General features: G+C 37.6%; 1 protein-coding gene across 7 annotated transcripts in view; it reads left to right on the top strand.

The window, feature by feature from the left end:
* Positions 1 to 11,391, top strand: part of LOC125446782 (secretory carrier-associated membrane protein 5-like) — a 65,753-nt gene extending 54,362 nt beyond the window's left edge. For all 7 annotated transcript variants that reach the window (XM_059640215.1, XM_048520590.2, XM_048520591.2 and 4 more), the window contains one exon: positions 5,795 to 11,391. In XM_059640215.1, coding sequence (XP_059496198.1) covers positions 5,795 to 5,992 — 198 coding nt within the window. In that variant the 3' untranslated portion in view covers positions 5,993 to 11,391. The remainder of the gene's footprint in view (positions 1 to 5,794) is intronic.
* Positions 11,392 to 16,082: the final 4,691 nt, after the last annotated feature.

Here is a 16,082-nt window from a genome sequence, read left to right as displayed (position 1 = left end):
TTGCACTGGTGTTTGCATTAGGCCCTGGTTTGGCTTAGGGTTAGGGTTAGAGTTAACTCTTAACCCTAACCCTGGTAATGGTTTAGTTCAAGTTGGTCCATGCCAAGAGAGTGTTTTAGTTTGTTTTTGGCCTTTCCTGCCTGAATTGCATAGGATGTATTCCCTTTTGTCTACATTTATCCTGTTAACAATTAGGGTCATCCTATGTTTCATAATTGAATGGTGTCAGGTTACTTTTCTGGCTATTTCTAGCAAATACTGTGCTCAAAAGGAAAAGAACTTGGGGATAAGATGAGGGTGTGAGTTGTACAGGAGATTTTTTCACAGCATGCAGATTGGTTTCTAAAATTTATTAATGACATTTATATAAATGATTATTTGTTAGACTGTGGTTAAAGTGAATAGAGCCTGGGAAAGGATTTACAGATCAGGATGAGAATGGTAAAATTTGAGAACTTGCTAAGGACAGAGAATCTACTATGAGTTAACACAGGCTGGAGTGATGGGTGAATAGATACTGATGCAGAATAGCATTTAGGCTGCAAATTTTTTAAAAGAGTTGAAAAAAATGGGTGATTTATGGAAGGCTTCTCAGGAGATGACAAAAGTATGAGGATTTCAGCAAAGGTGGCCTAAGGTAAGGTTGAATATCCTGGCGCCTGGTTACCTTGCTCATGGCTTTATTGATGAGATGTTAGATAAGTGGATTTGATATGAGTGGTATCCGTTTTCCTATTTGGTTTAAATAGTAAGGAAGTGACTTGGAAAAATTAGTGACTGTGGCAGTGTGACGAAGCTGAATTAATGAACAAAACTGAAAAAAGGGTCACCTGAAGTTTTCAGAATTGTTGGCTGTATCTCAGAGCGTTCATTCAACTTACTTCCACTGTCTGATAGTAAATCATCTGTACCAAATGTTCCCTTTCAGCAATCTATTAATGTAAACATTCACACGTAGAAGGGGTGAAATATATTAAAGCCTAATTATTTTGTTGTTTAAACCTTTTTATTTGTATCATCTTTGGCAAGGTCTTACTACTGTTTCTATGTGTTCATCTTTATCCTCTAACTGTAAAAAGCATCTTCTTTATTTTCTTCTTGCAGAGATGCATTCCAAGACTGCCAACCATAAAATTGGTTTATGGTTTAGGAGTTGCTTGATTCATTTTGCATTGCGTTGTTATTCTATACTGATCTGTTTTTTGAGATATTTGAAGAGTATCCTTTTTATTTTTAAGATACAGCTGTTAATCCTTTGATTGATTTGTTTGCTAGTGAAAGCAACGGACATATGAACCGATTAAGCACCTTCTGTTGGATTAGTTTTGAGTTTTAACAAGCGTGTTGTTTGAACAGGTTCAATAGGTTAATGCATAACCTGAGTTTTCTCAACAGTCTTTGAATGCATTTCTCCCTCTGTTCTCTCTCAGCTTCAAAATGTGCGCTCCTGGCAAGCTACATACTTCCGTTCCTCTTCCAAATCAAATAATATGTCCTGCAGTTTCACTATTTTCATTCATGAGATTGTGATAATGAATCACATTTATGCTGAAAAAAACCATTAATCCAGAAGTCTGTGATCTGCACACCCACCAAGACAAAATACGCTCTATTGAGAATCCAAAAAAATCTTCCAGGAGCTGGATTTGTTAATTAATTGAATCAGTGCTGATTTATAATGGAATAAACCAGAACCCTTTTATCTTAGGAAACAGCTGCTAATTAAATCCATGAGTCAATCTGATCTGAGATTAGCAGCCCATTTGAACTTTCAGTCTGAGAATTGAAAACTTGCTGTTGGCATGTGTGGATATAAAGCAGAGGGCCCCCATAATGCTGATGGCATCAGAGATGTGAATTTTTATTGTTTGTTTCCAATTGCCTAGATGTAGTGTTGGGTTCTGTCATTTGGGTTTGAATAAGTGGAAGAGCATCGTGCGTGACCGCCTTCATGAACCCTAGTTTCAGTATAAAATATCTGGGGAAAGAATCAATTCAACGTCATGTGTTAAGTCATCTAATAAAGGGTGAGGGTATTGAACCTTTGATGGAAGTACCAGAAAAGGAGGAAACAAAACACTCACTGCGTTATTTTGTCAGGGTCTTTTTTTGCATCCTGCTTTATTAGAATAAACCGTACACTGCGAAACTCTGAATGAGTTCAGCTGCCACTTTTTGGATTCACTTAAGATACCATTAGTGTATATTGCCACTGTAAACAAATGCCTTGTCCTATAATTAATTTTCAGTGTAAAGTCCACATACTGTAAAGCTGCATGTTCCGGGTTCTGCCTATAGCTTTCTGATGTGCGCATTGTGATACTTTCTAGCAATTAATGAGCCATCCTGTGTTGTTTTTGATACAATGGGTCCTTATTTATTCCACTGCCTCATTTTTAAATGCTGATTTATCTAGTACTGTTGAATAATAGTTGAGGATTTAAATGTAATGATTTAATATTGTGCTGTGTTGCCTGCCTGTATTTGATTGGGTGCGCTCATTTTTAGGAGTTTCATGGTTATCAAGAGTTTCCAGAAGGGTGGCCTTAGACTTAATGTTGATCACATGGAGGGTGCAATTTGGAACTGATCATCTACCTATTATCTGCAGATTACCTGATGATTGCAACCTGAAACGTTGTGATTTCTGTCTTGGCCATGCTTAATGATTTGATTCCACAGCCCTTAAGTAGAGAATTTCAAAGATTCACCACAGTCTGAGTGAAGAAATTCCTTCTTGTCTCTGTCTTAATGGCCTAACTTTTTGTGTGTTTTCAGAAATTGTTAAGCAGTTTTCTATTTAATAAAAGTGCAACCAATGTAAGAAACCATAGGCTGACGGCTACCACATGTGCCCATGGTTTGGGTTTTTATGTTCATCTGACAAGTGCACGAATTGAGTAGCCTTAAATGGTGGCTGCTGAGCTTTGTGTTTCTTTAGTCTTGCTTTGTTTGGTGTTTGTATTCCGTCCTTCCATGTCTATGTGTTGGCATTGTGAAATGGTGGTATTGATGATAAAGTACTGTGTTCAATAAACATTTGTATTAATTTGGATAGCAAACTGGGTTTTGCTCCCATGTACCTGTAATTGGAAGAAATGAGCTCTACATAATAAATGCAAAATATAGTGCAAATATTTAATTGTATCAGACATAATAGGAACTGCAGATGCTGAAGAATCCAAGACAACAAGGTGTTGAGCTGGATGAACACAGCAGGCCAAGCAGCATCTTTAGGAGCAGGAAAGCTGACGTTTCAGGCCTAGACCCTTCTTCACCTTTGTTGTCTTGCAAATATTTAATCATGCTTTCGCAAACTGCTGTGTTATCACTTAGACAGTCAACATGTCCAGAGACATGTTGGCACCCCGTGAAGCTGAATAAAATGCATTAAAATTATCCAAATGTACCATTATTACTGTAACACATTTATCAAATTGAGAAACCTTTAGCAGTAAGTAGTTCTGGCTGCTACATCTGTCTTCCAGATATTTCTTTATCCTCTCTTTCTATTTCATCTTAAAAGTTATTCATTTCTTTTGACTATAGCTCAAGTTATTTATCTCATGGTTTCACTAACAGAAAGTGTTATGGTATGTTTTGAATATTGTATGTTTTAACCTCTTAGCTCTTGCTGTGCATTTTGGAAGTGGGGGTACCTCTAAAATCAGAGGACCTGGAGTAGGTGCTTTTTTTTTCTTGTTGCTTTGAGCCTGTTTTGCTATTCAACAAGATCATGACTGATTGTGATCTCACCTGAACTCCCACTTTTGCCCAAATTCCTTGATGGTCAAATCTGACTAATTCACCCTTGAATATCCGTGGGGCAGCATGGTGGCTCAGTGGTTAGCACTGCAGCCTCACAGCGCCAGGGACCTGGGTTCAATTTCAGCCTCAGGCGACTGTCTGTGTGGAGCTTTCACGTTCTCCCCATATCGGCGTGGGTTTCCTCTGGGTGCTCTCTGGTTCCTCCCACAGTCCAAAGATGTGCAGGTTAGGTGGATTGGCCATACTAAATTGCCTGTAGTGTTCAGAGGTGTGTGGGTTATGGGGGATGGGTTTGGGTGCGATGCTTCAAGGGGCAGTGTGGACTTGTTGGGCCGAAGGGCCTGTTTCCACACTGTAGGGAATCTAATCTAATCTAATCTAATTGTCAAAGCCCCACCCTTCACTGCACTCTGGGAAAGAGAATTTCACAGATTAAAGTAGCCACAGTCCTACCAAACTGTAGGACTGCTGTCTCAGTAGAGAGAGCGAGAGAGAGAAAAATGATTGGTGGTGGTTTAACCTGAGGGTTGTCATACCACTGGCAAGGGGAGAGGTTGAGAGGAAAGTCCTTCATAGTAGCCTCAGCTGCCGTGGGAATAAAACCCATGCTATGGCATTACTCTACTCTATCACAAACAGCCAGCTGACCAGCATTCCACAGACGGACTGACAACCCACTGAAAGGTTTTCAAAATTGGTTTAAAAGGGAGATCCCTTATTTTTAAACCTTCCCGTGGTTCTAGGCTCCATCTTGAAATAGAAAGGAAACAACCTGGTATCCTAGTCAAGCCCGATCGCGACCTTGTAAGATCGCCACTTGTTTTTCTAATTTCCAATGGGTAGGCCTAACCTTTCATAATGTAACATTTCTTCCCAGGAATAAGTCGAATGATCCTTCCCTAAATAGTTGCCTCACAATTCTATCCACTTTCAAGGAAGATGGCTAAAATCTCTCTACAATACTTTTTAAAAAATTCCTTCATATGATATTGGTATCACTAGTTGTGCCAAAACCCAAGCTGCTTGGAGTGAATTGAAAGTCAAATCACAGTGCTCTGGGTCTGGAGTCACATGTAGGCAAGACCCTTTAGGAACAGCAGATTTCCTTCCCTAAAGGACATTAGTGAACCTGAAGGGTTTCTTTTGACACAGTATGGTCGTCATCAGACTCTTCATTCCAGATATTTATGAATTCAAATTCCACCACCTGCTGTACAAACCCAGGTCTCTGGACTAACTTTCTAGGCCTGCCGTTAAGGCATCACCACCTCCATATATCAGATATGATCTCACCAAGGCTGCTCTTTTTAGTGGTTTTTTAATTTTGTTTTTTGCTCAAGATCAGTATTACTGTGCTGTGGATCAGCTGCAACCCATGTTTGAGAGGCAAGATATTGAAGCCCCAGACTCTGGCCATTTTAATTGTCCTCCTCAACTATTCCTGAGCTGGCTAGTGATGCAGTATGAACAATTCATTTTGGTAGCTAATTTCTGTTCCTGTTTTTGTCCCCAACTTTATTTCTGCCCTTTCATTTTATCTTAGTAGGAATTCTGAAACTAAAAGGGGGCCATCAAAGAGGTAATCCTCATGAAAGAAACCAGTGAGGAATTCAGAGGAAACATTTCCCTCAGAGTGGCTATAGTAGGGATCTTGCTATCAATTAACATTTGAGGCAAACAGCATGGATGCATTCAAGGAGAAGTTGGGTAAAACGTGAGGGAGAAACGTATAGAAAATAACGGGAACCAAACCAGAATGCACTAGAGAAGCTCGGTAGGTCTATGTAGAATCTGCAGGGAGAGCTTTCTTTCCTGATTCCCAGCATCTGTAGTTTATTTTTGAGAAGGTTGGGGTGAGATGAAGTTTTGGAGGAGGAAGCTTTAGTGGAGTACAAACACCAACCTGTTCACTTGCATGGTTTTGTGTGCTTTGGTTTCTTTTTAAATTTGGTTTTTTCCTCCCCCCTCCTGAAGTGCTTGTTGTCTTTTTGAAGACTGAATTCCATAATTTTATCGCCAACTGCAGGTTCACAACTATTACCGTGGCAGTGGTGGCAGCATGAGCAAGGCACAAGAGGAATGGACCACGGGTGCGTGGAAGAACCCACATGTGCAGCAAGCAGCCCAGCAGGCTGCTGTGGGTGCAGTGCAAGGGACCATGCAAAGCCCACAGTACAATGAGTATTCGGACACTCCCAACTACGCGTACAACAATCAGATGTAAGCCTACTGCATTAATGCACCCTCACCAGTTTACAGAGCCTCTCCTGGGTTCGGTTGGGACATGCAAAAATTTTTTCTTTCCTTCCCCTCTTTCCCCCGTATGTATGATTCAGAGAGCCCCCTATTCTCCAAAAATGGCTATTTGTGGTGTACTCTTTTTTTAAAAAAAAAACAGAACTGTGGTGGCTGTAGAACAATGTGCAAATACCTTTTAAAAGATGTGATCTTATTGGTATTGAAAGTATTTGTGAGGAAATAGGTCACTTTCAACTTAGCAAAAAGGTTTTTTTTAAAAAAAACTCTACATGCACAGGATAATATCTGGTATTTTAATAACACTCCTGACCATATTGCTAGGAATAATCAGGTATTTTCTGGATGGGTGCAGAACTCCTTGCCCTTGTATTACATTGCACTCCCACTCAGTATTGTTAGTTTTGATGTAACTTAGAGCAACGTTGAGTGTACCTGCAGAGCTGTTCTGTGAAACGCTTATTGTCTAATCCAGTTTGTAGAGATAATATAATGGCACTAAATAACAAAAGACCCTAGATTAGTCATGACTTGTAGCTGTACAGTGATCAAATCTGTACCTGTAAGGGATTGTGATTTAATAAATACATGAGGGTCTTTGAGTTGGGGGATTACTTCTCTCACTTTTGAAAAGACATGCTTTTTACCCCGGTACCTAATTGGACCCTTCAGTAAGCACACACTGAATTTTCAAAAGAAATTTCTGGTACTGATTGTTGTGACTTAAAGCTAATACAGAATGTTTTAAGTTCACTTTATGTGGAATAGACAACATAATTTGTAATCATTCTGTTTGGAAGCTTCAGTACTCCTGCAGTACCTGCTGAGGACTGGACAACACATAGGAAAACATGTTTAATTTGCTTATTTTCCATTTTGCTTACTGACTGTGCACACTTCCTAAAGTGAGGTTTATTTTGCAATGTTTGTAATTGAGGGGTAGACCTGTTTATTTAATAAGCTTTGATTATTGAAACGGCTTATATGCTGAAAAAGACTGGTTGGTTGATTCTTGCAATGTTCACATGCAAATATTGCATGTACTTTTTGTTAAACACTAAATTGGTTGAACTTCTCTGCTATTTGGTTTGCGTTTTAAGTGAACCATATCTTTGCAATGCAGTCATGCTTTGTCTCTTGTGGACTTTGAAGGCTGGAACACTAATAATTGTAAAGATCTTGTCATAATGCGCAAGTATGATTTGTTTTAAGTTGGCAGCTGTAATTTATTTCTTGTCATTTAATTTTTAAACTGTTCTGAGTTTGTTTTTGGTTTATTTCACTTGAAAGAATTGAAATTGTATTAGCCTTTGATTCTGAAAGGAAAATCAGGTATAGTAACACAATGCTACTAAAATGTCAGGAAGTGTGTCAATAATATTGCTTTATATCCCTAACACTATTAGTGGTCGCTTCCCAGGTACTTTGCATCCTCTCGCATAATGTTGTCAGATAGGGCTAAAAGAGTGCCCCTGAAAATTGATACTGTGAAGTAACACATGACCACAAAACTAATGCACTTAAACATAGGGCTGCTAGGTTTGGGAATTGAATATATAACTGCAAGCAATAAGCAGTAACTTTATTTGCATCCACATTGCTGTATTATATACATTCCTGATGACAAAAGATTCTGTTTGTGACTTATTTTCAAAATCTCTGTCTTGGTATGTGAAATATATTTTATAATCCATAGTTTAATTTAAGATCTGCTTTAAATTTTGTTGACCCATTACAAAACTTGAATCGTGCATGGATGGATGGGTTAAGGGTCACGAATTGAACCACAGTGCAAGAGAACGCCTGTGGCACTTTCCCATAGAATCAAATGCAGGGATGTGGCCAGTTAATGTTGTCCTACCAAGCCAAATCAGAAGAAGAATTTTTTTTTGCTGCTTATTATCTCTTCCTGAAATGATTCCGAATTGTCGGGCCTCTGGTCAAATCTTTAAGTTGATGAGATTTGAGATTTGTATTTGTACGGCACAGTAGGGGAAAAATGGGGACAATTTGCTCAGAATAGATTTTTTTAACTTTAATCCATTCTTATTTGCATAGCTGCTGCAGTGTTCAATCTATAACATTCATGCTTGGGGAGAAGCATAAAATAAATTAATTTTATATAATAAATATAATGACAAATTAGAAGAAATTAAAAATCTGTGAACTAAGATTAAGCATAAGTGTACATAAGACTATTTAATCTGTACATTTGAAATTTGTGGTATTAGTATGGATTTAGTAGAAATCGTCATTAACTGCATCTGTTCTAGCTGGTTTGCCTTTGGTTTACACATAGTGGCTGTTTTGACTGATTGCTGTAGAAAAAGTGCTCCACATGGTACAAGCAGTGCATAACCTGTCAATATGCATTTCCTTTTAAAAAGTGCATTTGCAAAATTAACATTTTCTAGCTGTTTTTGTCATGATCCCCAAATTTTGGATTTAGCTCATTTTATTCTGAAGCCAGTGTTTTTAAAGACATGATGGCATTTGGCATTCTTGATGCTAAAATGATGATCAGATTATATTTTGCAGATACTAGCACTTAGAAAATGTTCTATCTAGATTAAGAAGTCGAATTGTACTTTTGAGGAAATGTTATGCCATTTGGCCCAAGCAGTTGTAGCACTTTGAAACTCTATTTAAGTGAAATACGTTCTCTATTGCACAATAGCAGTTAAGTGAATGCTGAACATTTCTTGCTCACAAAGCAGAAACCCTTGCATGTTCATTCTACAAGTTCTGCCCTTTATGTTTCACAATAAAATATCTTTGAGTAGTTTCCTTAATGATTTGCTGTAAATAGTTGAAGTTACTTTAAAAGCAATTCTTTATTGTGAAGAGACTTCAAGGTGACTGGTCATCTTTTGGGAACACTATTCTAACTGCTGATTGATTCTATGTGAGAATCCTGCTTTAAAATAGTTGACTGCCCTCTTAATGTACCTCAGAATTATTTCAGGTACTTCATTCTGTCCCACGCAGAAAACATTGTGCTATGTACTAACCAAAAATTAATGCACTTTTCCTCTATTGTTGTCCCTTTTAATGTAGGGGAATTACAATGCTGCAGACTCTTAAAGTCCATACATAACCAATACACAAGGCGTTTGCTTGTATAAAATGGTTTGTTGATTTTTATCTAACACTCGGACTAATTGGCAGTTGTATTCTGGCACCTCAATATCTTCCGATTGTGCAGGAGTTATTGGCTAGCTCAATTGACTGTAAGCAAAACTGTTATTTTTGTGTTTTCTCATCAAGTCTTTGTACCTGCCTTGAGGCAAATTGATCATAAAGTAAACATTAATTTGTGCTTTTTTTGTTTTAGTATTTAAAACAATTAGTTCGAGGTGAAAGAGGTTTTGATGGAGATTGCTGATGGTGGCTATTTTTCATGCAGTGGAAGTATGCCCAGACCCAAGAATATTTCTATTCAGCCCTAAGTTAGCTGTCTGATGGTAGGTACAACGGGGTCAAATTTCTCACAATTAAATACAGATGAGAGGCATCATTTTTATTGCCAGTTGACATCCGAAAATCACCAATGTGTCAGCCAAGTATATATTCTTGCCCCAAAACTGACTGAATTAATTAAATAACAGAGCTGGAATTTTCCAATTTAAACATTATTGGTGTTTGCTACCCCGGTCTCTGAATATTCAGCCAACCAGTTTGTCCCTATGTTGTTACTTACTTTTTTTAATGCATGATTTAAAAAAACTGTTGAAATAAACTCTGTATCACAGTTACTGTAATGCCAATTTTCTTTCCTGACACAGCCATGACAATACAATAAGTTTGTGTTGACACTTTATTGATCCGGTCCTATTCATTAAAACAAGGTGATTAATCCAAAATCTGAAGTTCCTGGCAGTTTGATAAAGAACTTTTATTTCTGTTGTATTATAGGTACATAGGATTAATTGGATTTTTTGTACTTCTAAAGCATTTTTTTTTAAGGAAATTGAATCACTTTTTTTGTTTAATTTGCCTAGCTGCCTGATTTTGTTTATTTGCAAGTAACTTATTTACCAGTCTTTTCTTTGGTGTATACTTCAGCTTAAAGTGCTGCCCAGACATGAATCTTCAGCACCTCAGCAATAGATTTTTGTTTTTGAAGAATTAAAATAAATTTGTTTCATCCAAGCATAGCGTTTTTTCCCCTCTCAGCAGTTCCAGCATTGTGTATGCTATACAATGATATTGAGGTTAGTGAAGCTACTTAGAAGTTTTGTTTTTCCTACTTTTAGGAAACCAGATTAAATGATCATTTAACTTGCCTTGCTAGAATTTTTTTCCATTTTATTGAGTTTATTTTTTGTTTTTTAAACTGACTTTCAAATCCAATGGCATTCAGTTCTTTCTAAAATAAGCATTGCATTCCTAAACAGTCTAAACTTGTCATTGTAAAGGCTTTTTTGATAGAATCAATTGGAATTGATAGCCTGATAGCCAGGATCGAGGTTCCTATTTTCCTCTCCCCGCTGGTTACCTGCAAATACTGGCATGCTTGTAACTACTAGTCAAATCTTGGATATTATGGAAAACTCAATTTGAGCAATTGAACTCTAAATCTGGGTTGACCCCAGGCAGAGGATCAAGATAAACTAAGTAAACTTAAGAAATCATGACACAATATGAAAAATTTAGTTGCTGTTTTTTAAAACCTTGGAGCTGCCATATTTAGGTTTCCAGTGAATAATGTTGACCATTCAGCTATATAATTTTCACCATCCAAAAACACTTGAATATTTGTAAATATATTTTAAAAGTAGCAAGATATTAATTGTGCTTTATTAAGAATTTGATGTGTACTATGGTTATATAGAAATTTGTATCTGTGGTGACTTCTGGAATTTGGTGATACAGTCAAGGCATTGAGATTAATTCAGTGTTTAATTTTTAATTATGAATTATGGTTTGAACCAGATTGTACTATTGCTGAGTGAACCTGTATTATTGTATTTGAGTCATAATCTTACGCAAAACATAGATGCGTGGTTTACCCCTATTAATTTGGTACTGATGTTCAGTCAGTTGCAGGTTTATTGTTTAACTCCTAAGTTACTGTCATTCTAACTGCACAGTGCAATTTGTTAACTCTCTGCAACATAAGGGCATTTCTACAAAAACAGCTGAAGAATTGTTACTGTGTGTTTAATAGCTCCTCTGCTGATATATATGCTATATAGATATAAAGTGTTGTCTGCATTATTTTATTACTTTGTACAGTACAGTAATTCTTCTAAATCATGCCTGTCTTTTTTTTCCTATTGAGAAATTATATCATTGTCATTTCAGTACATCAATGTGTCAGTGTCATTCTGGACAAATAAATAATAAAACCTGTGTTATCTTGAACTGTCTCTGAAGTTGTTCTGCCAATCCCAACTCCCATCTCATCAATGCAAACACACATTTCTGTCTCTGTTTTAAAAACAAAATAGTACTTATTGCTGCATCAACTAATTAAGAATTGCACCGTTACCAGGTATTCCTAGGTTGGGATATCATTTTGGAATTCCAAATAATGGAACAAACTTTGGGAGAGAAAAAGGCCCCAATTTCTAAGCTGTGAAAATTGATGTTCCTTCAGGAGTGATTTCTAATTACGAGCAGACAGATTGGTCTGCCAACCCAAAAGAGTGACAGTGTTGAAAATGTAGCAAATACTCTTAAATCCCTTGCTGATATCTTTCAAAGTTAAAGATGTGGGGGAGGGAGAGAGAGAGAGTGATGCCTTTGTGGAGAGAGTGATGCCTTTGTGGTGAATTTTTTTCAAGGAAGATCAAAGAACTTGCCTGTCAGAACCAGTTAGCCTTTGTGAGGAAACTCTGCTTGAGTGGAAATATTTAGTGCATGTTTACAAATGGATGCTGAATGTTGTTGTAACTTGCATAGTAAATATTGAAGTTCTGAAATGATGAATTTGATTTCATGCCTCTTTGAACAGTCACAAGGTCTTGATTTCAGTTCTCCTTCATAATTGTTTCACATAAAATCCCTTTTATTTTAGCAATAAGCTTATTAGCAAAGGTAATACAGCAAATTCAAATTGGTGCAAAACGTAGGCCTCATTTTAATATAAAAATAAAATACGCTATGCTAATAATCTTTAGAGAAAATTGTCTTGAGAACCCTTAAGGGTAACTTAATGAGGGTCCTTGTTTAATTTACTTCACAGCTACTTCTTCATACAGCATAGAAACAGACCCGTTTGGTCCAACTCGGCCCTGCTGACCATAATCCCAAACGAAATTAGTCCCACCTGCCTGCACTTGGCCCACATCCCTCCAAGCCTTTTTTATTCATGCACTTATCCAAATATGTTTTAAACATTCCACCTGTACCCACATCCATCACTTCCTCTGGAAGTTCATTCCACACCAGTAAACTTTTTTTTTCTTTTTAAGAGAAGAAAAGTGCCCCTCATGCTTTTAAATCTCTCTCCTGTCACCTTAAAAATCTCCTCCCTAATCTTAAAATCCCCATCCATAAAGAAAAGACGCCTGCCATTCACTTTATCTGTACCCCTCATGATTTTATAAGTCTCTGTAAAGTCACCCATCAACTTCCTACACTCCAGTGAAAAAAGCCTCTCCTTATAACTCAAATCTTTCATTCCTGTCAATATCTTGAGGTCTTTTCTGAATCCTCTCCAGCTTAGTAATATCCTTTCTATAACAGTACGACCAGAACTGGAGTCTCCTGAGATCTGCCGTTGGTATTCTTTTGACCAGGACCAGATGAAATCAAATTACATTGCCCTGTCAAACATGAGCAGCATTATAAACTCACGTTGCTCTAATAACCAGAGCTGTTGTTAAAACAACACCTTCATACTGAAGAACTTGGCTCCGTCCTACAATCAGAACTGTTTGTCAAGCTTTGGATTGGCAACAAAACAAGGGTAACCATCTTAACCAGGGTCCTCTTGATGCAAATCTTGCAACTACCACAAAGTATTTCAAGTGTGATCTACCCAAATTACATTTAAAACAACACCTCAAAAGCCACATCTTGTTATGATAAGTAGGCATGTTATTGGTGGAATATGATTTTGAATGATTTCATTGGAAGCAGGCATAACTATTGAAATATATAGACTTGCGCTATAGTGACTGTACTTAAAATTCCATCATTGGCTAAAAAGTGCTTGGGTGTTTCCTAAGGTAATTGAAGTTACAGCATAAATGTTACTATACATCTACATAAGTGACTGAAATTGTATTTATAATATAATACTTCGGCTGGCAAGATGGTACTTCATTGGATAGAGAAATGATGTAATTTTACTTGTGAATTTTTCCTTAATTGTTGTGTAGATGTTGACAAGAACTTCAGTTTTATACAGTTATTGGATTCCTGTAGATTTGTTTTAATGAAATCCTTATTCTCAACATTCAACTTTTCAATTTGATTTAATTTGACCAATGCTGACATTTTTCTATATTATCATTCAGTTCGAAAATATTCTGAAAAGTGAGGATAAGATGTGTAGTCCCTCCGGGTTCAGATGATCACTATAGCCCAGTTAGATCAATTACCATTGACAGCAGCATTGCTTTCCATTTATCTAGGCAATTAATAATCCAATTTATAACTTCATTGTGGATCCCCTGGGTTTTCAATTTAGACATGTCAGAAAGATATGATACAGTGTGCAGCATTTTCTCATCAACAGGCTTTAAACCACTCAATACAAGTAATTTTTTTATGTGCCTGGCCAATGCAACATATGATAGTTTTAAAAATTCAAGCCATCTACTTCAGTGATATGGAACCAATGAAGTCATAAGGGTTTAGGGTTAGGCCATTTGGTCCTTTTTGAGCCGACACTAGCTTTCTCTCAGATCACAGCTGATTTGATCGTGGCCTTATCTCCACTTTCTGCGTAGACTCCCATCACCTTTCACTTCCCTTAATTTAATCAAATATCCAACTTTCAGTTCAATATATGTAACTGTCAATCCTTTGATTTGATTATGATTTCACTGTACTTAGGTACGTGACAAAGTTTTACATGCAGTGTAGGCAGATCGTAACATACAAAGATCATAGAGTAATTGAACAGAGTGAGGAATACACCGTTACTGCTACAAAGAAGGTACATAAAAAACAAGATCAGTATTCCATTTTGAAATTTTGAGAGGTCCGTTCAGACGCAAAATAACAGTGGGGAAGAAGCTATTCTTGAACTTGTTGGTCCGTGTGTTTAAGCTTTATTATTTTCAGCCTGACTAAAGAGTTGGAAGACAATCTAACTGGGTGAGAGGGGTCTTTGATGTTGGCTGCCTTTCTATGGCGTTGAGAAGTGTAAATGGAACCAATGGATGGATGGTTGGCTTGCGTGACGGTCTGGGCGGTGTTCACAACTTTCTGTAGCTTCTTATGATCCTGGGCAGAGCAATTGCCATACCAAGCCATGATGCATCAATGATCCTCCACTGCTGAATTGGAATGAGAACTCCAAAATACCTCAGTCCTGTGGGGGTGGTGGGGAGAGGGATAGACTTTTTTTGAACTAGATTGTGTCTCCTAGTTCTAGGTATCTCAAGAAGACTGAGTATCTACCCTGCCAAGTCTGCTGAGAAACGTTTCTTTCAGTAAGGTTTCTTTTTTTATTCATTCACATGATGTAGGCATCACTGGCGAGGCCACCACTTAATGTCCATCCCTAATTGCCCAGAGGTCTATTGAGTCAACTATATTGCTATGGAGTTTGAAGCCACATTTAGACGAGACCTGCTAAGAATGGCAGTTTGCTTTCCTTGAAGGGCATTAGTGAACCAGATAGGTTTTTCTTTAGTTGACAATAGTTTTGCAACCATTATGAGACTTTTAATTCCAGATGTTTTATTGAATACTTATTCCATTATCTGCCATTGTGGGATTTGAACCTAGATTCTCCGAACGTTAACTGGGTCTCCAGATTAACAGTCTAGCGATTTTAATATCACTTGGCCATCACCTCCCTTCAGCGCTCGTTCTTCTAAACTGTAATAAACATAACTCTAACCTGCTCAATCTTCTCTCAACCAATGCTCTTCACTGAAATCAGCTATTTAGTCTTATTTCCTTCCAAAGCAGAATCAATTGTATCTCCTCTCAAGAAAAAGAAAATAATCCTATTCCAATTCCACTGGATTCTTGCCAGATGATGTACAGGGACAATGTTGCTGAAGATATTTATCTTGTTTGGTTCCTCCATTGTAACACAGCTGGGGAATTCCTCAAAAACAGAAGAGGGATGTTTTGCTGCTTCTACCGTTTTGCTGCCCTTTGTTCTTGAATTGTTTCTTCTTTCTCCATGCCAACAACTTCAAGCTGAATCAGGTGTTGAGGTATTTCCATTCACTGAAACAAGGAACCACTCCAATCTAAACTCTAACATCAGCTCTGATGAACAGTCATCCAGGTTCAAAATGTTTACTTGCTTTCTCTCCATGTATACTGCCTTACTCACTCTGGTCTCCAGCATAGGTTGTTTTCAGTATAGATTCCAGCATCTGCAGTATTTTGCTCCTACATAATGTCTAAACTTGACCATTCCAAGCCCTCAACAGTTTCCAAATCCTTTCACTTCCTGCTGTTCACTGTAACAGTCTGATGCTTTGAAATTTACACGAGATGTGATTTTAAAGAATGCAAACTGCTTCAGACAGATGTGAGAAGCTGAAATTATAAATTATCAAGGAAGAAAATCGCCATCTTAACTCACCCTTTTCTATTCCAAGCGTGGTTCTGGGATCAGATACCCAGGCTGAAAGCTTGTGTTAGCTCATGGTGAAGCAGCATTTTTAAAAATTCTCGCCCATGTTTTCAAATCTCTGTGTCCTTGCTCCAGTTATCTCTGTGATTTCCTCCAACCCATTCCTCTGAGATATTTGTGCTCCGATTCCCATCTCCAGTTTTTAATTCCCTCACAGTAAGAGGCTGTGCTGCCAGCATTCTGGGTGCCAAGTTCTAAAGTTCCCTTGCTAAACCTTGCCACTCTTTTACCCCTCTACCCTTAAGATGCTTCTTAAAACCTATGTCTGATCAGACTTTTA

The sequence above is a fragment of the Stegostoma tigrinum genome, chromosome 36 (genome assembly GCF_030684315.1).
Source record: "Stegostoma tigrinum isolate sSteTig4 chromosome 36, sSteTig4.hap1, whole genome shotgun sequence".
NCBI lineage: Eukaryota > Metazoa > Chordata > Chondrichthyes > Orectolobiformes > Stegostomatidae > Stegostoma > Stegostoma tigrinum.
The sequence above is the reverse complement of the archived record's forward strand: the minus strand, read 5'-3'. Positions and strand labels throughout refer to the sequence as shown.